Source organism: Schistocerca gregaria, chromosome 2, assembly GCF_023897955.1.
Source record: "Schistocerca gregaria isolate iqSchGreg1 chromosome 2, iqSchGreg1.2, whole genome shotgun sequence".
Lineage (NCBI taxonomy): Eukaryota > Metazoa > Arthropoda > Insecta > Orthoptera > Acrididae > Schistocerca > Schistocerca gregaria.
In genome coordinates, this window is record NC_064921.1 from 237690648 (window position 1) to 237714439 (window position 23792).

Consider the following 23792-nt stretch of genomic DNA (forward strand, 5'->3'; position numbering starts at 1 on the left):
GTCCTCCATGACTGTTAGATTTTCGTCTCCCTTTACGTACTGAGTTACCCCTCCAATGTCTTCATATAGTTTACCTCTTCATCCTGTGCTTGCGACGTTGGCATGTATATGTGACCAAGCACAAAGGGATTTCCAAAACAATTTCAAAACCTTACGAAACGTTTCCTCCCTGACATCCCCCCCCCCCCCCCTCATGACCACCAAAATGATGAAAGAAGAAAAAGTGTACCGTTGACTACATTTTCGCTGTTCATACAGTAAAACTTCAGCTTCAGAAAAGATGTTTTTATTATTTTCTTTCTTTACTACCGACTCCATTCGCACATAGTTGGCACTCAGTATCCAGATATTCCACCGAATGTACCTGCAAAATTACATGATTGTACGACACATACTTCAGGATATATCACTTCATAGACATTTAGATGTGTGAAGAGGTAGCTTCTGCTTAAAATGGAACGCAAATTACCCAGACTATATTCATCCAGCGTCTCCTAATAAGAGTACTTAGTGGCTTCCAACAATCTTTAAGCATAATTCGAAACCTTTTGTAGCCTGTCTCTTGCTTACATGTTTAACGTAAAATATTTAACACATTAACTCAGTTATAAAGTAATCCGACGTATGAAGCTGTCTTATACATGAGAGGTCCTTTCTTTAAAGAATTGGGGTGTACCGGTTAAACTAGACTTTGTTACTTGTTACCCTGTAAGTCACCTTTAAGGGGTGTTGGAACGCCCTATCCCGACAATATTAAATTTAGTGACTTGGCGTCGTCGTGTTTCAGGAACCACTGTAGCCGGTGACATTAATATTTTACAGGACATTAAACTGTATGTTCTGTGTCTACTGAACTAAAATAATTGCATTTCGAACACTGCTTTCGGAAATATAATTTTTTAACTACACTGTTAAAATTTTGTGTACTTTTTTGTATGTTATCCTAAATAATTTTAATTATACAAACATTATGTTCTTCTTTTAGCTCAGTTGACTCAGGATGTGTAAGTTATTACTTAGTGAAAATTTGAAAACTCTACTCGAAGTGGTCTCTGGTATTTAGGGAAAAATGCAACAGAAAACGTAAATTTTCGGGAACGGCTTCTACAGTTTCAAAAGACTGTAACTTACTTAATATAAGCTTAATTTTTTATTTTCAATGAGTCAGAAGCACCTTGCACAATATTGTGTATCATCCTCTTTTTCCAAGTTTTTTCTTCTCTTCTTCTTTCTGGACTCCTTAGTGGCCGACAGTGCTGCATACTCTGCATTATCAACTGTGTCCATCCGTTCAAGTTCTCTGATGAAGTTTGCTCCAGGATTCATTCCTAGATGCTGTAGCACTTTCACGCTACCAACGTTGCCCTCATGAAAAGCAACAACAGCATAACTGACCTCCCCCCCCCCCCACTTTAGTGTCTTCATTCCAACAAAAACATTTTTTTGGTAATGGAGTCCGTATAAGATCATTGAACGACTCATTGGGATTTTGAGTCTGACCATGCACGTCTCTGTAAGTTGGTTTCATGATATCCATGACTGCTGCTGGTATGAAATGTTTCTGGCAGTATGAACTGTTTGAGTACTGTGCATTGCCATAATTGCACCATGAATCAGGTCCATGAGGGTAAAGGTGGTATACTAGTTTTTCATCAGTTGACAGTCTGTGGAAGAAGGTAGCCCATACTGCCTGCTTCTTTTTCAACAAATCCTCCGTATTATGTCTAATGACCATCCCATAATACTGCTGTTGTTTATCAATCTTTCTGACTGTCAGCCTGCCTGTCATGGTTTTACCATAAGACAGTTGCTTCTCTCTCAAACTTCCTCAACCTGGTGCCCATCCCCCTCTGGACATGACCAACACATTCCAGTTTTGTGATAATCTTCTCACCATCAGGCTGAGCGGTTACTACACTGTTATAGGCTTCTGAGTCTCCATCACCTAAGAACTTAGTGTAACACACTCCCCTTTCGTTCATAGATCGATTAAAACTTTCAATAGGTGCAGAGGCCCTCATACCACCACTTGTTCCTTCATAGTTTCTGTCACAGATATGCCCTTCTTCATTTCCTGATTTACACTTAATAACAAAGTTTGGTTAAAATCTGGAAGTGTCTTACCTCTCCAGTACCCACACTGGTCACTGTAGCAACGGAATCCTTAGAACTGTAGCCATGCTTCTGCCAAGTCATACCATCATTTATTTCAACAGATTCTTTTGCAGCACCCTTCATTGACTCACATGCGACAGATTCGACAGCAGCTCCTATAAATCCTGCATGCTTGTCGATTTTACTAGGTGAGCGTGGCATATTCATCACGGTACACATTGTTTCTGCTGCAGTGTGTCCTTTGCCAATAGCTCTGAATCCATATAACCACCTAATATTTACTTCAAAATAATTATCTTTACACTTACCAGAATTCCAAAATGAATGATCTGTTACCATGAAACCCACGTTTGTTAAAAACCCTTTGTTTTGGCGGCATACTTCACTTTTTGAAAGATTGGCCAATGTATTGATCACTTTTCCTAGGAAAAACGTTAGCACTTCCACATACAACGTGTGTTTATACTATGAAACGATACGATACCGTTTTTAACAGAGCTACGAATACAAACACGTAACTTAATCTTCATAACACAGCAATCCACTGACTTGTATATAAAAAATTTCCGATTTTATTAGATCTTGAAGTAATGCACGTAAAATTTTAACATTTTCAACCGGTGTAGATTACATTCAAAAAAATAAACTGAAATACTTCTCATGTGAATTTATATATTCGGAAAATTTCAGATTTTGTAATGGAATAAAAATCCGAAAGATAAAAAATACATTTTCTGTTCTAATTCCCCTTAATATGCTAACCTATTCTCGCATCTTGTGTGAGGTAGAGACAAACCAAAGTCATTCAGAATCTGTCCCAGACCTTAGCGGTTCTCTTATCTTTTTGGCTCACTGTTTTTTTTCTCACATTTTGTTGTTGAGTTGCGCCTTAAACTTAGCAGTCACTTTAGGACTAGTGTTCTTCTTGTTAAAGGTAATAGTCGTCTGTAAATCCCTTCTGTTTCTGTCATCAACATTAATCCCTCTACCAAAATAGTGTTTAGCAGAGATAAACTTATGCCGCGTCATCTTCACTCGATCATGACATTGGGTAAAGTAATTCTAAATACTGTCACCTAATTGTAACTTAAAAAAAAGAGACATGGCTTAGGATATCGGAAGAGCTTTGATCAACAGTGATCCCTAGGGGCAACACAATGGATCCTAGAACGTAGAACAAAATAGAATATGGACTCAATGGACGTATGTCACTGCTTACAGTAGCAACAGGCCGCCTATGAGTGGGAAGTAAGAATCATAGACATTAGAGCACCTATGGTAGTTTAGTAGAATAAATATTTTAATATTACATATAAGAGTTTTAATAGTACACGTTGAAGACTAATCGTGAAAATAATACAACGAACGGAGTGTACACATGTAACGTAATCATGTATTGGAGTTGATTTATATTACTCTTACTGCTTTTTATTTAATTTTTTGTTCTTAGTAATATGCTATTTACGTACCTGTAGATATCGTTTTCAAACTTGCGTTCTACCCGCAACTAATGCCATTTTTTTCTTCCATATAAACTTATTAAACAGGAACCCATTGGGAGACACACATTACAAGCCGCCCTAAAATTCCGCAGCTCTTTGTTTCCATCAGTTTTAGTTTCAGGAATTTCGTTAAAGAAACCGTAATAAGGCAGTGCTGACGGATGGAGCAGTCTTTAGATATGTTTATGACATGAGGACTGATTACAGGAAGAACGTACTTGGCGAATGAAAGAACAATTACATAATGTATTTCTGTTGCGTACCTAACAGATAAACTTACCAGGTGAGACTTCTTGGAAATTCTTACGTTAATATTTCATGGAATTTAGATGGCAAACCTATTTTTAAAACACGCTAACGACAGCAATTTCATTCATTAGAGTGGCTGTGCTGGTGTCACCTACAAGCCGCTGCAGAGTATGTTACGTCTATAAACATGCTTTATAAACGTGAAGAATCCAGTTCAGTGTTGAACACGTTAATCAAAACAAAGGTAAAACTCTCGAATGGCTTCATAGATTAATCTTCAATTTAGCAAATAATTGTTATCTTCTCAAAAATGGAATGGTGAAGTCCTGATGATTTTTCGAACTAGCTTCTTGCGTAAAGACATTTATATATTTATACTAACAGAAAATATGTGGTTAAAAATGTTAATGTGTAGTATTTAATAAGGCAGTTAAAATATAATGTCGTTCTTCGTTTACGTCAATTAAGGACAGAATAGTTCTCAAAGTGGTGAAAAGTACTGTAAAAAGTATTTAACTATGGTAGGTATCTCGTAGTACATATTAGCGAGAAACACAACATATTCGTAACTGGGAGCTTGTAACTGTTCTAAGGAATACAAAAGCAAAATATTCGGATCGATAGCTGATAACGTCGACCACTTTTGAATTGCCTAGTTGAACGTATTATTGCGTAGTAAAACCGTACACTCAGGGTAATTATAGCAAGAGAATCTTGCGTTCGTCGTATGGTGTAAACGTGGAGCTTTCTTATATATGTATGGATGACGATGACAGTCAGGGAGACTAAGTAAGAAACAAATTAATAACTTCGCTCATTAACATCATACAAGTGACTGTTAGCTTTTGAACTGTTTTCAGACGGCTGTTGACTCATGTACCAAATATGTAACACTCTAACATCAATAACTGTCGAAATAAAAAGAAAATAACGTTCACAGATTAAGAATAAATAAAAGTATGTTCAAGATTAGCACAACTGTGTTATTTTGAATTGTTTTCTTTTTTTCCTTACTTAATTATCATTTTTCCGATAAGATACAACGTTTGAAAGCTTTTCAACACTACCTACAAGTGATGATCTCATAAATGTAGGCAATTATGCAAAAAAGTCTTTTAACTCCAACGGCTGTGCTTAATGCAAGTAGCACATCGTAAGAAGTCAGAGATATTACGTAGAACTCTGGGTAGCTTAATAAAGATAACTAGATATGGAAAGACGTCAACAACAAGAAGGTGAAATGTTGCGCAGAACTCGGTGTACGCTTTAATACAGGTAGCTAAATATCGAAAGATATCAACAATACGTTGCGATATGTTACACAGTTAAATAAACGTGCAAGATGGTGTAGTATGCAACTGTGCAAACAGGATGGGAATTGTTTGTTTACTCACTGGCGGCGCTCACAGCAGGTGGTTCCATGTCTGCTGGGAGGTAGTCCAACTCTGAAACAAACGAAACAGACACACTCAATTACATTTACAGCTAACATCCCAGTAAAACTATTTTCATCAAAGCTCACGCTGAGCACCAGGAGAAGAATAGCAGTCTTTATAGAAATGTGATAACTCTGCAAAAAATTCCGATGTCGATTTTACGCCAGGGTTTTTATATTTTGCCAGTAATGCATTATGCCCTCAAAGATATATTCGGACTGGCTAGCACTACAGGTGTTAAAAGTATAGGTGGCCCTCTATGGAAGCGTCTTAGAAGGCAAACACCATTGTGGTGGCAATGTTGCGTACAAGGGAAGTCATGCCTAACATGCATAAAAGACCTTTGTAGGTAAAGCCCTTGTCGAGTTTTAAAGGACTTCGCTCCTCTGGAGACTATACAATATATAGCGCTCCCCAAAGACACCAAAAGCGGGATCAGCCCTACATAAATGCAACACGAAATGTAAATATGTAAGAAATTCCGTTGTACGTGCTCTGTATATATATAATAGGACTTCACGCAATGTTCTTAAAATGTTGAGAACAGTGGTTTCCTGCGAAGACTTCTGCATGGAAGACAGCATACGCGTTTAACATATGTTGTGTCAGCCAATCTGAAGGTGTCTTATACAAGGCGAAACGAGTTATTGGCAAAATATAAAATAATAAAACCAGTTTTGCAGCCAAGACTTTTGAACTTTTCAAAACATTTGTCAGTGGTTGCTGTGTCATCCCACCATGAACAGAAAACAGTTGCTATAACATCTTAAATTATGCGCCAAAACTGCAAGAAGTAAGTAATTGGAACTCCGATAGGTAGTATGATTAGCTTTTAAGTTGTTAGTGTCGTTTACATTCTTATCCTTCCGTGTAGCAAAATATTTTACAGACAGCATTTTATATGTCTGTCTTGTTGTTCAAATCTATATTGCATCGTTCCTGGTTTGGAGTTTCAAAGACTTAAATGTTTGTACTGCTCTAAATGAAATATTCTTTGCTACTTGTTGCTTCACAATATACTGTTTTTTTTTATTTATGTATAGAGACAAGTCATTAGCAATATCAGACTTGACTTTCGTTGCCTGGTGGTCTTACAGAAGCGAAACAAACTTGCTGTTAGTGCGTATTAACTGGTAAGGTAACATTACAATAAAAATATAAACACAGAAAAACTGTAACAAGTCACTGAAATAGTTACTTATTCTATGAACCGGGTTTAAAACCTTTTCAGGCTGATATTAATATGAATCACAGGAAGTTACATTCACTCATGCTCATAAAATAAGGATAATGCTGACACATGGTGAAACAACGCTCTGGTGGACGGTTTTCGGGGTAAGACCATGCGGTGCATTTGACCTGCGGTCGTCGCACGGTGGCACTGGCAGCAGCTCACATATGCAGAGGTGTGTTGGTGCATGTCAGGACACGGTGCGACGAGTAAGTGTGCAGACGTTTTCAGGCGTGCTAATGGTGACTGTGGATTGAAAATGGCTCAAAAACACATATTGATGACATTATGATGGGTAGAATACTAGGGCGACTGGAGGCTGGTCAAACACAGGAGGTCGTAGCGCAGGCCCTCCGTGTGCCACAAAGTGTAATCTCAGGATTATGGCAACGATTCCAGCAGACAGGAAATGCGTCCAGGCGCTACAGTACAGGACGTCTACAGTGTACAGCACCACAAGGAGACCGATATCTCACCATCAGTGGCCGCAGACGGCCACGGAGTACTTCTGGTAGCCTTGCTCGGGACCGTACCGCAACCACCGGAACAGTTGTCTCCAGACACACAATCTACAGACGACTGAACCGACATGGTTTATTCGCCTGGAGATCTGCAAGGTGCATTCCACTGACCTCTAGCCACAGGAGATCCCGTGAAGCCTCGTGTCAAGAACAAAGTACATGGTCATTGTAGCAATGGTCCCTGGTTATGTTTACGGACGAGTCTAGGTATAGTCTGAACAGTGATTCTCGCCGGTTTTCATCTGGCGTTAACCAGGAACCAGATACCAACCCCTTAATGCCCTTGAAAGGGACATGTATGGAGGTCGTGGTTTGATGGTGTGGGGTGGGTGTCTTTGACAGAGAAACTGAAACAGGTCAGGTGTATAGGGACGTCATTTTGCATCAGTATGTACGCCTTTTCAGTGGTGGAGAGGGTCCCAACTTCCTCCTCATGGATGATAACGCACGGCCCCACCATGCTGCCATAGGGGCTAAGAGCTTGCGATGCTCATACACCCGAATTTTGTACCTTTTCCATTGCTTGCTAATGTCGCGCGATGGTGGACTCAACACAATTCATCACATTTGCCAGTTCTAGAGTAAACTGAAGTGAATCATTGTGGGTTAATGCGTTTAAACGATCTTCATAAAACCCCGGAAGTCCTCCTCAACGTGGAGAGTCACTAACGACAAAATGATGCTCCTCAAAATGGGAAAGCCATATTCTTGCCGTGCTCTGTCCAATGGAGTTCTCCCCATACACGACGCAAACCTTTCTGGCTGCCTCTACTGATGTTCCCACTCTAATCAAGTCAAAAAGAAGAGTATGTCCGAAATGTTCCGATTCCTCTACTTGGAACTCCGTTTTCTAGCGTCTACAGCTCCATTCACTATCTTCAAATGACAAAATGACGATATATAGACTCAAACACCAACAGTGAACTAGAAATAAAATTAAAATCTAAATATTACCCTGTTGTCACCGGAATACCAACATGCAAAACAAAAATGCCCAGATCGTCTGCACCAACCTAATATCACAACATTTTATGTTAGTTATGTACGCAGGGGACTGAAGAATGTTTGTAGATTTTCCTTCAATGGCGATTCGTCTCTCACGAGACGTACAATGCCGTTCCTCGATTGTCTGAGATCTGAGATTCTCAACATTTTATACTTATATGGATATGGTGTATGTTCTTTTAGACGTGTCAGATAGTACAGACACCATACCCATATACACTTTTCGCCATTAAAAATGCTACACCACGAAGATGACGTGCTACAGACGCGAAATTTAACCGACAGGAAAAAGATGCTGTGATATGCAAATGATTAGCTTTTAAAAGCATTCACACAAGGTTGGCGCCGGTGGCGACAGCTACAACGTGCTGAGATGATGAAAGTTTCCAACCGATTTCTCATACACAAACAGCAGTTGACCGGCGTTGCCTGGTGAAACGTTGTTGTGATGCCTCGTGTAAGGAGGAAAAATGGATAACGTATCCGACTTTGACAAAGGTCAGATTGTAGCTTATCGCGATTGCGGTTTATCGTATCGCGACGTTGCTGCTCGCGTTGGTCGAGATCCAGTGACTGTTAACAGCATATGGAATCGGTGGGTTCAGGAGGGTAATACGGAACGCCGTACTGGATCCCAACGGCCTCGTATCACTATCAGTCGAGATGACAGGCATCTTATCCGCATGGCTGGAACGGATCGTGCAGCCACGTTTAGATCCCTGAGCCAACAGATGGGGACGTTTCCAAGACAACAACCATCTGCACGAACAGTTAGACGATGTTTGCAGCACCATGGACTATCTGCTCGGAGACCATGGCTGCGGTTACCCTTGACGCTGCATCACAGACAGGAGTGCCTGCGATGGTGTACTCAACGACGAGCCTGGGTGCACGAAAGGCAAAACGTCATTTTTTCGGATGAATCCAGGTTCCGTTGACAGCATCATGATGGTCGCATCCGTGTTTGGTGACATCGCGGTGAACGCACATTGGAAGCGTGTCTTTGTCAACGTCATACTGGCGTATCACTTGCCATTGGTTACACGTCTCGGTCATCTCTTGTTCGCATTGACGGCACTTTGTACAGTGGACGTTACATTTCAGATGTGTTATGACCCATGGCTCTACCCTTCATTCGATCCGTACGAAACCCTACATTTCTGCAGGATAATGCAGGTATTGTACGGGCGTTCCTGGATAAGAAAATGTTCGACTGCTATCCTGGCCAGCACATTCCTCAGATGTCTCACCAATTGAAAACGTCTGGTCAATGGTGTCCGAGCAACTGGCTCGTCATAATACGCCAGTCACTACTCTTGATAAGCTGTGGTATCGTGCTGTAATTGCATGGGCAGCTGTACCTGTACACGCCATCCAAGCTCTGTTTCACTCAATGCCTAGGCGTATCAAGGCCGTTATTACGGCCAGAGGTGGTTGTTCTTGGTAGTGATTTCTCAGAATCTATGCACCCAAATTGGGTGAAAATGTAATCAAATGTTTGTTCTAGTATAATATATTTGTCCAATGAATAGCCGTTTATCATCTGCATTTCTTCTTGGTGTAGCAGTTTTAATGGACAGTAGTGTAAGTATATAGTTCTGGCGATACCGTCCATGACCTTCTTCTGTGCGGATGCGCACATATTCCCCGAACTCTTACGGGACTTGATAAGAATGTCTTCCACGAGTAAAGAGTGTGTTGGGGTGGAACACTACGAATGTAGTGTGTGGACATACAAGGTGAGAATGTGGCTCTCGCGTGAGGCGTGCACTAATAGTCCCTGCAGTCGCACTATCCTCTGTGCCCTCGGTGGCTCAATTAGTTCGGTCAGAAGGCTGCGTGTTCTCAGTAATAAAAAAAACTGAGTCAAGGAATCAAGGATCAACTTGAACGGGTGTCTTGTGACGTCGGCCCAGACCAAACACAACGAACTATATCGAACAAAATGAAAAAATAAAAGAGGGATTGAGTATCTGCCATGTAAGCAGGAGATCCCGGGTTCAAGTCCCGGTAGGGGCACACATTTTAACCTGCCCCTGTAGATATATATCAACGTCCGTCAGCAGCTGAAGGTGTTAATATAATTCTAACTTCGTTTTCAACATTTTTGTCAGACTCGCTCGGGAGTGAAATAAGATTGCGAGTATTTGCTCACATTCGATGTTCCTTATAAGTACGTAGTGATTTAAGATTCATACGTTGGAACACTATTCAAACATGGGGCAATTTTGTGTTTTGAATGCTATGTAGACTACATGCAGTTTTCCAGCATCCTATTTACGAGTCGTAACCTGACATTTGCTCCACCCACTACCTGCTTTCAAATATTTCTTTGCACTGATCGTAATTATGACTTATTAATCCTGTAGCCTAAGGATACCAAACTCGAAAGTCACGTCATGGACACTACCTTGAAATTTATCTTCATTACTAGTTGCCAGTCTTTCTCCGAACTGATAACTCGTCGAGATCTCTTTAACAGTACACGCAACGATGACAAGAATTTTCTGAGAATGTGCGTTTGGAGTACAGCGTTGTAGGGATGCGAATCTTGCAAAGTGGGAAAACCGGAAAACAAGAGACTCGAAGGCTATTGGAAATTAGGTCGACTAATAACATAATAAATATTTTCCATAGTATCGTCGGGGGAAGAAATACGTGGAAAGCATTGACGAAGAGAATAGTTTCCCACGACACCACACGTTTTCGTACCACGGCTGAAATCTAAGACGTTGAAACAAGCATTAAAAAAATTCGGACTTTCCACCATCAGACTCGCTAAGATAGTTGAAAGAACATTTGTGGGATCAGAAGTTTGCAGACGACGAGATCATGGAGGCGATGTGCCAAAGGATTACGAACGCCGCGAGGAGTTTCCTCTTCGCCAGAGGATATCCCCAGGATTCAGGAAAGTGGAACAAGTGTGCTGCAAAGCAGAGTGTGTACGAAGGAAGAAAAGGGTAAAAAAATTCTGCATGCACATTTGCAAAAAAATTGTAAGGAAAATACTGTTAGTCAATGACGCATTCTAATAAGGGTCCATTACAGACATGTAATTACTTACTATGTAGAAGAGGGGCGGTTTGGAGTTAAAGGTTCTGAGGCGGAGCCCCCCCACAATACGTATTAAAATAAAGTTCTCAACAACGTGTTACAGAATTTATATCGGAAGGACAGAGTTCACGTGTTTCCTCACAAATATTGAAATAACACAGGCCAACGTGTTTGGAACTGTTGATATGTGCCACCAAGCGACGTTTCTCGAACAGGCAGTAGCTAGGCTTCAGGCTGCGCCTGAAAATGCCGCTTAGCTGTATATGGCAGAGGTTTAGGAGCGAGACTTCTAGAGAGTATAGCTCTTACGTGCGTCCCGTAGGCACTGTTCATTCAGCCTCAGGGTTTCCCTATCACCCTCCACACACAGGTTTCACTACTTGCATCAAAAGGAAGCGAAAAGTGCTGCTGAATCTTCCCTATCGAATCCCTGTCGCTCTATATCTCTGTTACGACTTCATGTGTCATTATAGACATTTAATATTATTGTTTTCATAATGTTTTAAATATTTTTGTTTGCTTGTGCCATTGGATACTGTATTCAGTGTTAGAATAAATTTACATATCTCTCGTCAGAGTCCACTTCAATACAATAACATCAGTATCACCACCTAGCGTCAGTTTCACGAATAACTAGAGGAGAAAGTAGGGGAAATAATTATCCTTGTTTGCTGAATGCGTTTGCGTGTAACGCGCATAATTAGCAAGTTTCGTTTTCTTAATGTGTTGTGCGTGGGTTTTACTGTCTTAGGCATAACAGTAGCATACCACGAGCTCTAAAACAGCACGATATCAATTCAGTGTGCTATTTATCCGGTGAAAATGTTGAATACGAGCCTAGAATCAAAATGAAGGAACTTGGTGCGCCGAGACCCGATCTAAATATCGCTCAAGAACAAAAACAATGGATATATATATATATATATATATATATATATATATATATATATATATATATATATATATATATATTGAGAGAGAGAGAGAGAGAGAGAGAGAGAGAGAGGGAGGAAGAGAGAGAGAGAGGGGGGGGGGGGAGGAGGGGCGCCAAATGAACGCAAATGAAACTCCTGAAAAACTGATAGCTCAGTGTAAGGATGGAGCCCCTGTTATGAGTGGCCACAAAAGTGGCGTTCAAATAAGAATTTAACAGAGGTATACCAAAATACTCGTTTCATTCACTGTTATGCCAATCAGTTAAATTTAAGTGTTGAATGTTGCGTGACAGACAATAAGCAAATGTGGGTATTCATCAACAACATAGACAGAATTTCTGCCTTTTTCCTGCAATCTCCCAAACGCACTGCTGTTTTCGACGAGTAGGGAAGTATCATAGTGTTCCTATAGTATAGTATAATACATGTCCTCACTCCATCAGATGGAATTTCAAATCACTGGGCGTGACCACGGTATACAAATACCAATAGGCAATAGTTGAGTACATGGAAAAAATGGTTCAAATGGCTCTGAGCAGTATGGGACTTAACAGCGGAGGTCACCAGTCCCCTAGAACTTAGAACTACTTAAACCTAGCTAAACTAAGAACAACACAAACATCCATGCCCGAGGCAGGATTCGAATCTGCGACCGTAGCGTTCGCGCGGTTCCAGACTGTAGCGCCTAGAACCGCTCGTCCACCTGAGCCAGCATGGCCGGCAGTGCATGGAAAAAATTATTGATGATGATACTAATGATTAGAGGACAATTAACAAGGCTATGATACTGAAGGCTTTCCTGCAAGACGAAGATTTCTTCTTCAGGTTACATTTTTTAATAAAGGCATACATCACCGTGACATTCTGTTCAATCATCTACAGCAAACATATACTGATACAGTGAAAACAGTTGTATATGTAGTTCACTTTTTACTGTCGAGCACGTTAGGGGCTCACTTGCCAATGACAATCACCGGCAACAGGAAGAGCCAACTGCAAAACTGAGATGTTTAACGGAATCAAGAAAGTGTTCTGCACAGACGTCTACGACCGCATCAAGACTCAAATCAGTTATCGACATAAAATTAGTTGTCAGTTCGCAACTGTTTGATCTGTCGTTATTTTTGAAACATAAATTGTTTTCCCCGAAAAAGAACTGAAACTACCTGTTAATTTGTTTAAATTACGGTCTTCAGATTTACGGTAAATCATGAACTGTATGTGAATGCGTTAGGTTGTAAGTAGGCTGTTTAGGTTTCTATGTTGGTAAGGTTGGTAACGCCACGTAGCGCTCTGTATGAAAATCACTGACTGTGCTACGTGCAGTCTGTGGCTGGTTTGCATTGTTGCAATTTCCTATTGTTGTGTTGGGCAATTGGCTGTTAACAGCGCGTAGCGTTGCGCAGTTGGAGGTGAGCCGCAAGCAGTGGTGGATGTGGGGAGTAAGATGGCGGAGTTTTGAGAGCGGATGATCTGGACATGTGTCCATCAGACATAGTAAATTTGTAATAATGGATGTCATGAACTGATATATAATGACTTTTGAACTCTATTAAGGTAAATACATTGTTTGTTCTCCTTCAAAATCTTTCATTTGCTAACTATCCCTATCAGTAGTTAGTGCCTTCCGTAGTTTGAATCTTTTATTTAGGTGGCAGTATTGGCGCTCGCTGCATTGCAGTAGTCCGAGCAACGAAGATTTTTGTGAGGTAAGTGATTTGTGAAAGATATAGGTTATTGTCAGTGAGGGCCATTCTTTTGTGGGGATTATTGAAAGTCAGATTGCGTTGCGCTAAAAATGTTTTGTGTCAGTTTAGTGTTGATCAGAATAAGTAAAGAGAGAAATCTCTGAGTACGTTCAGTTCTGCTCAGTTGTTTGAAAATCAAATGACGTAAGATGTTTATCAACACAATCATTCATTAATTTTTCTAAGGGGACGTTTCTTATGTCGACCTTTAGTACCTCACTGGAATCTTCTGATATTATCTTGTAGTTTTTGTAATTAGTGTAGCTATTGTTTATTGCTAGAGCGTAATTATAAAGAGAATTTCCTTTGTAGTTGTAGTTGTAGTTTTTCATTGTTGTACAGTAAAACAGTTGTGGCATGGATGTAGATTTGCACCAAGTATTTCGCAGCTGCGCTTGCAATTAACGAGATATTTTTTTCAGTGCTTTGCTAATGTGTTTGATCTTCAAATTGTGCTTCTCTTGTTATCTTGTGAAATACATGACAATTATGGCGTGTTAAAAACGTAACACTACGCTCCAAAGTAAACTGAGAATTGGTAGTGAAGACGATTGTAGCTTATCAACACCACAGTGTAATGAATTAACGGACATTCAACGTAGTAATTTGGTAATTGTGCATAAGGAAATGGAGCGGGCAGCAGATAATGGTGTGACAGTGAAACAATTAATGAACAGGGAAGCATTATCGATAGATCGGTTGGAAACAACTCGCCTCAGGAATCCGAAATGACGGGACATAATATTGCAAATTCTGTAGATTCAGGTTTTGGGTCCTCACCGTTTTCTCAAATAAGTCAAGACACATTTTCTGCTTGTCAAAATGTGAATGTTGCCCGTGCAGATGCACTGCCGAAAACCATAGTGGAACAGAATCCAGACACTAATACATTATTATTGCAATTAGCAACAAATGAAACAAAATCAGAGACAAATACAGCAATAGTTAGACACAATGGGGCAAAATCTTCGAAAGTTAGACACAATGGAACAACACCAGAGACAAACAGAGTAACAGCTTCAAAAGTTAGACACCGCGCTTGAACAAACACATGAAGGTCTAACTGCTGAGTTACTTAAAATCGAATCGAAATGTCAAAAAGTCTGTGATGACGTAAAAACACAAATTTGTGATCATTTTCAACCTATTTTTTCGCGTCATGAAAATACATTACAGAATCACGAAGCAGCCATAAAAGAACTGCAAACTATTGTTCATGAAAATCACGACACCTTGCAAGCTAAAATTGACGTAGTTGCATCTACCGATTCGGTTACGCAACTTGGAAAAACTCAGGAAAACTTAAAGGACACAGTAGATACGATTTAAACAGAAATGGACACTCCGAAACTTGGTTCAGAAAAACACACTGAGGAAATCAGTTCCCCTATCCGAGAAAGTAGCCGAACTTTCGGATTAGTTCACTAACTTATCCACAAAGGTATATGATGATCTGAATGACACAAGACCCGTAGCCTTCACTGACACCGAAGAGTATGAACAAATTAGAAAATTCAAACAAAATGAAAATCAAACCAATACACAGTACAAAAGAGAAATCCGGGAAGTACGAGATCAGTTGGCACAGGTAATACAAGAATTACATTTTTCAGAGGACACTCGCTTTCCAATACGGGAACAGGGACATAAAATACGGAACAGCCACAAAATAATAACACAGGGCACTTCGGAAGTTATGAAAGAAATTGGCAAGGTACACCGAATATTGAGATGGAACCGCCGAAAAGAAGTAACAATGACCGATATGCGAATTGCCGACATGATGATTTTGACTATAAGCTGTTCATTACTACAGGTAAATACAAAACATTTAAGAATTCTGGCAACGACATTCATCCACAAGCATGGCTTCATCAATTCTCTCATTGTTTTCCTGCCAACTGGTCATTAGAGCACAGATTAGAATTTATGTGTGGCTACTTAGAGAGTGAACCAGCTGTAAGAATGCGATCGGCCATACACGATTGTTACAGTGAAGGAGAATTTTATCATGCCTTCCTCTCAGCATATTGGTCTCAAGCTACACAAGACCGAGTAAAACATAGCATCATAATGATGAGACATCTTGAACAATCTGAATTTTCCAGTCTTGTGAAATATTTTGAAGACATGTTGCACAAGAATCAGTACCTGTCAAACCCATACAGTCCCTCAGAACTCATTCGCTTTTGTTTAATCAAATTGCCTGAACATTTACGACATATTACTTTGTCAGGACGTTGCAAAGACGACATTGAAGCATTTCAGGGACTGTTACAAGAATTGGAAATTGACACTGATAATGTTGGGACGGGAAAACAGGAACACAACAATTACAGGTCACATCCGTCACAATTCCGTGATGAAAGAAATAATAACTGGACACGACAAGGCTATTCTCACAAAGTAAATCGTGACCAAAACAGACACCACCCATATGACAGAGTAGTAATAATTACAGGGAAAGATCAACTCTCCACGGTAGTGACTATCACAGAGACAATCAGAGAAACAGACAATATGGGAACCAAAATAATTATTATCAAGGCAGACAGAATAACGTCAGATGCAACGGTCCACCGAGTAGCTACGATTCAGGGAGGAATTCTCCACCACATGACCGACAAGAAAGAAACTATGTAATCTACCGACACGAAGACAGACGATATAATCAGAACGACAGATGGTTCAAATGGCTCTGAGCACTATGGGACTTATCGTCTGTGGTCATCAGTCCCCTAGAACCTAGAGCTACTTAAACCTAACTAACCTAAGGACATCACACACATCCATGCCCGAAGTAGGAGTGGAACCTGCGACCGTAGCAGTCGCGCGGTTCCGGACTGGGCGCCTGAACCGCTAGACCACCGCGGCCGGCCATAACGACAGACCTGAATTTCATCAGAACTGGCGGGATTCAGACAGGGCAGGGCCCTTTCGACAAGGTGAAATGTACACGTTAGATCTCCAAATCCCAATAACGACGCACGCCAACAAAGAGACAATAGGCAATGAATCACACCGCTGGCAGCCACAAAACTTATGAAGCTGACGACGTAGCTGCCGTGGCTAGTAATTACGTAAAATGGAAGACATTACAGACATCTTACTCCAGGAACACGACGTGAAACGTAACAACATTGCATATCCTGTAATTCACATTGCAGAAACTGACGCAACAGATGGCTGCTGGCCGTCTCTACAAGTACTACAGTGGGTCTGCATCTTTGATGGCACACCGATACCATTATTTCTGCAAGGACTGCAGGAGATCTGCAGCTCTGGTGGCCAACCAATACCATATCTCTAACAGGCTCTGTGATGACCTACATACCAATATTCTTCAACTTCGACTCACTGTGCTGTGGGTTTGCTCCGTTGTGCCCCATTACCTGACTGCATGTCAAGAGTCAGCACTGTCTTATGGTGGAAGGACAACACTACTTCTTCAAGACTGCATGGAAATCCACTACTTCCATGTGCATTTTCTTTTACTGATCAGACTTTGTGCAATGTAATTATATTGTGATGAATGATCAGGACTGTCTTTATGAGAACAATTTTTGCTTTTGACGAACAGTGTATCAATAAGTGTGTGCATTTGATTTGTTTGTTATGGTAATTATGAAAAATTTTTTCAAATCTGTATTGGCCACTGCCCAAAACAATTTGTAAAATTTTTTTGTGGGGAGCATGGAGGCTATGTAAGTAGGCTGTTTACGTTTTTATGTTGGTAACGCCACGTAGAGCTCTATATGAAAATCACTGACTGTGCTATGTGCAGTCTGTGGCTGGTTTGCATTGTTGCAATTTGCTGTTGTAGTGTCGTGCAGTTGGCTGTTAACAGCGCGTAGCGTTGCGCAGTTGGAGGTGAGCCGCCAGCAGTGGCGGATGTGGGGAGTGAGATGGCGGAGTTTTGAGAGCGGATGATCTGGACATGTGTCCATCAGAGGGAGTAAATTTGTAAGACTGGATTTCATGAACTTTATGACTATTGAACACTATTAAGGTAAATACATTGTTTGTTTTCTATCAAAATCTTTCATTTGCTAACTGTGCCTATCAGTAGTTAATGCCTTCAGTATCTAGAATCTTTTATTTGGCTGGCAGTATTGGCGCTCGCTGTATTGCAGTAGTTCGAGTAACGAAGATTTTTGTGGGGTAAGTGATTCATGAAAGGTATAGGTTATTGTTAGTCAGGGCCATTCTTTTGTGGGGATTAGTGAAAGTCAGATTGCGTTGCGGCAAAAATGTTGTGTGTCAGTTTAGTGTTGATCAGAATAAGTAAAAAGAGAAATGTCTTAGTACGTTCAGTTCTGCTCAGCTGTTTTAAAATCAAATAACGCAGAATGTTTATAAGCACAATCATTCAATAAGTTTTCTAAGGGGACGTTTCAAGGTTTTCTCATTTGTTGAACTTTCTATGTGCAAATAATTTGGAAAAAGGTTTTATTGAAAGAGTGAAACTTCTGCTGTTAAAAGTAATCTTCCCAATGACAACTGGAGAGGTAGAAAGTTGCTTCTCTACGTCAAAACGATTGAAAATATTTGTGCGTAATACTATGAAAGACGGAAAAACCTGTGCACTTGCAGTTTTACCTCTCGAATAAGAACTACTAAATCAGCCGAATATCAATGAAATTGTCGTAGACCATTTTGCAGCGCAGAAGGGGAAATGTTCTGATTTCATCTATGAACAAATGAATTAAATTAAACGAAAGTACATTATTGTGTCTACCTGTTTAGCTTACGAAAATAAATGAATAGAGGAGGTTAGTGACAAGATCTGCTATAGGCGTTACGTTTCCCAAAACGCATGACTTCTAGTATAGTTTTTTTGCTCTAAAATGTCAATTTTCTGTCACTTTAGCACAAGAAATCGAACTAAAACTCACGCGTTTTGGATAGGCCTTTAATGCTCTACATTACATAAAATGCATATTTTCGTAATACGTAAGTATAAATGCGACAAAAACGGCATGTAAAGAAACAGGACGGTTGCTCATGTCATCCAGGCACAGTACCACAAAGATGACATCACGGAAAAGTCATCGTTCCGTCACGTGAGCTCATAAACACCACGATATGGGCACACAAAAATATTAAACGTCTGACGCGTAGAACAGAAAATATCAAAACCATCGAGCTTGCAGCGAAACTAACTCATTAAAGATCTCTCCTAAACGCATCTTTCTGGACGATTTGCTGTGACAAACTGTCGGGAATGTGAGGTGGGGATAATTAAGTCACCTATAGATTTTATCTTGGAGTTAGCATATGTTGTTATCCAGTAGTTGATCATGAAACGGAAAGAAGATATAGTACATAAACTCTTGGCTACAGTGTGATATCGCCTCTCCCCTTTGGTGACAGACCGGTGTGTAGTGTAGCCTGGGGTCCAGGTCAGCTCCGACTGTTGAACGTCGCAACCGTCCTTAGTATGGAGTCGTCCTGCTTAGTTGTGTGGTAACGTGTTCGTCTCCCATGCAAGGGTGCCCGGGTTCGATTTCCGGCTGAGTTGGAGATTTTCTCCGCTCAGGGACTGGGTGTTGTTGTCATCATCAGTTCATCCTCATCACGGGCGCGCAAGTCGCCCAATGTGGCGTTGAATGAAATAAGACCTGCAATTCGCGGCCGAACTTCCCCAAATAGGGGCCTCGCGGCCAACGATGCCATACGCTCATTTCCATTTACTTAGTACGGAAAGCACGAGCCACGCCAGTTGTAGAACCATTAGTTTCATTTACTTAGATGATTAGCGTCGCACATATGTATGATGAAGCTTAACAGAAACGTAAGAAAAATCACTAAGGAAGGAAGTGTGTAGTGAGGTACAGAGAAACCGCAAGGTGCGTTTGAAGCTCTCTGCAGATTTAGAACAGTGCTCGTCAAACTGCGGCCCGCGGGTTTCAACCGTGGCTTAGAATAAAATGCAACTAGCGACTAACAGCTGAATCTAACATTAACTAACATTAAGAGCTTCTTAAGAGTGCGGTTCTCCTGTTCAGTAGCAAACAAATATACTTATAGAGACAGTAGAGTTATAAGATTTGTTTAATTTTAACTTACATGGGTTTAAATCGGACGTGATCTGAGTTTGCCACTTTACTCAGGGCGAAGTTGGGTGCAGGGATAGATAGATTTGTCGTAGCAGAGTGAGGGGAAGCAATTGGGGAAATGTTTTCTTGTTAGTTTTACAGTGCTAACAACTAATGAACGTCTACGCCTCGTACCCATTAGCTGCTATGGTATAAATTTCAGACGGAAGTAACATGCGTTCGTGAATGAGCATTGCAGAGACTGTCATCTTCAAATGCGGTACATTTTTGAAGCTGGAATGTACACACATCAGAAAAACTTTTACGTCACTTCGGTTCCGAGAGTTCCGCAATAGAGATCATCGTAAACGTCATTTCGGCCTTTTTCATTGCTCATGAAACCCACATATTGCATGTTGTACCACCATACAGCGAGACCTTTAGATTGCTGTACACACCGGTACCTCTAATACCCAGTAGCACGTCCTCTTGCATTGATGCATGGCTGTACTCCTCGTGGCATAGTATCCACAAGTTCTTCAAGGCAGTGTTGATCCAGATTGTCCCTCTCCTCAGCTGCGATTCGGCGTAGATCTCACAGTGTGGTTGGTTTGTCATATCGTCCATAAACAGCCCTTTTCAATCCATCCGAGTCATGTTCGATATGGATCATGTCTGGAAAACATGCTGGCCACTCTAGTCGAGCGATGTCATTTTCCTGAAGGAAGTCATTCACACGATGTGCACGATGGGGGCGGGAATTATCGTCCATGAGGATGTATGCCTCGCCAATATGCTGCCGATATAGTTACACTCTCAGCCGGAGGATGGCATTCACGTATCGTACAGCCATTACGGCGCTTTCGTGACCACCAGCGGCGTACGTCGGCCGCACATGATGCCACCCCAAAACATCAGGAAATCTCCACCTTGCTGCACTCGTTGGACAGTGTGTCTAACGCGTTCAGCCTTACTGGGTTACCTCCAAACACGTCTCTGACCATTGTCTGGTTGAAGGCATATGCGACACTCATGGGTTAAGAGAACGTGATGCCAATCCTTAGCGGTCAATTCGGCATGTTGGTGGGCTGATCTGTACCGCGCTGTATAGTGTCGTGGTTGCAAAGATGGATCTCGCCATGGACGTCGGGAGTGATGCAGTCTATTACACACAGTTTGAGTCGTAACACGACGTCCTGTGGCTGTACAAAAAGCATTATTCAATATGGTGTTGTTGATGTCAGGGTTCCTCCGAGCCATAATCCGTAGGCAGCGGTAATCCATTACAGTAGTATCTCTTAAGTGGTCTGAGCGAGGCCTATCACAGACAGTTCCTGTCTCTCTGTATCTCCTCCATGTCCGAACAACATCGCTTTGGTTCAGTTCGGGAAGCCTGCAAACTTCCCTTGTTGAGAACGCTTCCTGGCACAAAGTAACAATGCGGACGCGATCGAACTGCAGTATTGACCGCCTAGGCATGGTTGAACTACAGACAACAAGAGCCGTGTACCTCCTTCCTGGTGGAATGGAACGTCTGGTACTGATCGGGTGTCGGACTCCCTCTGTCTAATAGGCGCTGCTCATGCATGATTGTTTACATCTTTGGGCGGGTTTAGTGACATCTCTGACAGTCAAAGGGAGAGTGTCTGTAATACAATATCCACAGTCAACGTCTCTCTTATGAGCTCTGGGAACTTGGGTGATGCAAAACTTCTTCCGATGTGTGTAGTATTAAATTACGGCTGGTATAATACCACGCAATGAGTGAAAGAAAAATGAAATTCAAAACATTTAGTAAACGTTTGTGAACCTCTCTCATACTGCGTAATTTAAGTAAAGGGTGATGCCTTTAAACATTGTCTTTGGAGATATACGGAAAATTACAAATCGGATTGAAAAAAGGTTGTGATAAAAGTTGATCGTCTCGAAGGAGGACGTCTAATGACACCGAACTCGACCCCCTGCCACACACCCAGGGGACGAGAGGGAGTAAACTTTGAAGTCTTCAGTAGGAACCCCCAGTTTCTTACGGTGATTCGGATTTTCTGAGGAAAAATACCTAACTTCTGCATTTAACATTGTTCTTCGTTGCATGATGGAGAGTGCTGTACCTGATAAAATGAAAATGGTTGAAAAACGATAATATCTCAAGAATTACTCATCAAATTAGTATCAACAGAGGTTAGAAAGGCAGTTAATCTATAATCTTTAACGGGAAACCGATTGTTATAGCAAAAAAGCTTGCTTCTCCAGAGCGTAATAAATTAATTTGTCCACATTATTAGTGTAGTTTCTTTCACAGATGATGCTCAGTTTGCCTTAACCAATGTAGTCTCCGTTGACAAGTGGCGGATATTATGCTGATTGAATTGACCGCGATTAGTAGAAGTAGCTTCATCAGAGAACTATCAGTGCAATAAATGATCTGAAGCCGCTAGTTCTTGTTTTATGCAAAAGTTAAAACGGTTTAGAAAGTCGTGCCATGATGCAACGATACGAGATGTTAATGGAATTTGTCTTCATGCAGTATGCACAGATGACTTCTTCGCAAAATTGCTCAACTTAGTGCGGTTGCCCAGAGAACTGGTGTATTATTTTTTTTTTTTTTTTTGGTTCCAAAAAACCGTTTTCTCATTGAAGTTTTTAGAATAACTGCGTTGTCCTGGGATCCTAATGTTGTGTGAGATTCTTGAAATGTTATCATTTTTTAACGGTTTCTAATCCATTTTTATGTTTGTAGATTACAGCGCCATCCATCTAGATCCACGCGATTACTCTGCTATTCACAATAAAGTGCCTGTCAGAGGGTTCAATGAACCACCTTCAAGCTGTCTCTCTACCGTTCCACTCTCTAACAGCACGCGGGAAAAACGAGGACTTAAATTTGTCTGTGCTAGCCCTTATTTCTCCTATTTTATCGTGATGATCATTTCTCCCAATGTAGGTGGGTGCCAACAGAATGTTTTCGCAGTCAGAGGAGAAAACTGGTGAATGAAATTTCTTGGGAATATCCCATCGGAACCAAGAACTCTTTCGTTTTAATAATTGCACTCCAATGCACGTATCATATCTGTGACACTTTCTTCTCTACTGCGCGATAACACAAAACGAGCTTCAGTTCTTTGAACTTTTTCGATGTCATCCGTCAGTCCCACCTGATGTAGATTCCACACCGCACAGGAATACTGCAGTATAGGGCGGACAATCGTGGCGTAAGCAGTCTCTTAAGTAGACCCGTTGCACCTTCTAAGTATTCTGCCAATGAATCACAGACTTTGGTTTGCTCTACCCACAACATTTTCTATGTGATCATTACAATTTAGGATATTTGTAATTGTAATCCCTAAATATTTAGGTCTATTTACAGGTTCCGGATTTGTGTGACTTATCGTGTAATCGAAACTTAGCGGACTTCTTTTAGTACTCACGTGAATAACTTCACACTTTTCTTTACTCAGGGTCGATTGCCACTTTACGCTCCATTCAAATATCTTATCTAAATCTTTTTTCAATTCTTTAGGGCCATCTGATGACTTTACAAGACGGTAAATGACAGCATCATCTGCAAACAATCTAAGACAGTTACTCAGATTGTCTCCAATGTCGTTAATATAGATCAGGAACAATAGAGGCCCTGTAACACTTCCTTCGGGAACGCCAGATATTACTTCTGCTTTACTCAATGACTTTCCGTCTGTTACTACGAACTGTGGCCTTTCTGACAGGAAATCACGAATCCAGTTGCACAACTGAGGCGATATTCCGTAGGAACGCAGTTTACTTATAAGACGCTTGTGAGGAACGGTGTCGAAAGCCTTCTGGAAATCTAAAAATATGGAATCAATTGGACATCCCCTGTTGAAAGCACTCCTTATTTAACGAGTATAAAGAGTTAGTTTTGTTTCACAATAACGGTGTTTTCAGAAACCGTGGTGACTATGTGTCAATAAATCGTTTT

General features: G+C 40.9%; 1 protein-coding gene across 1 annotated transcript in view; it reads right to left on the reverse strand.

Moving 5' to 3' along the window:
- Positions 1 to 23792, reverse strand: part of LOC126336767 (suppressor of lurcher protein 1-like) — a 4187167-nt gene that overhangs the window by 1411043 nt on the left and 2752332 nt on the right. Inside the window, exon 9 of the mRNA XM_050000778.1 lies at positions 5261 to 5311. Coding sequence (XP_049856735.1) covers positions 5261 to 5311 — 51 coding nt within the window. The remainder of the gene's footprint in view (positions 1 to 5260; positions 5312 to 23792) is intronic.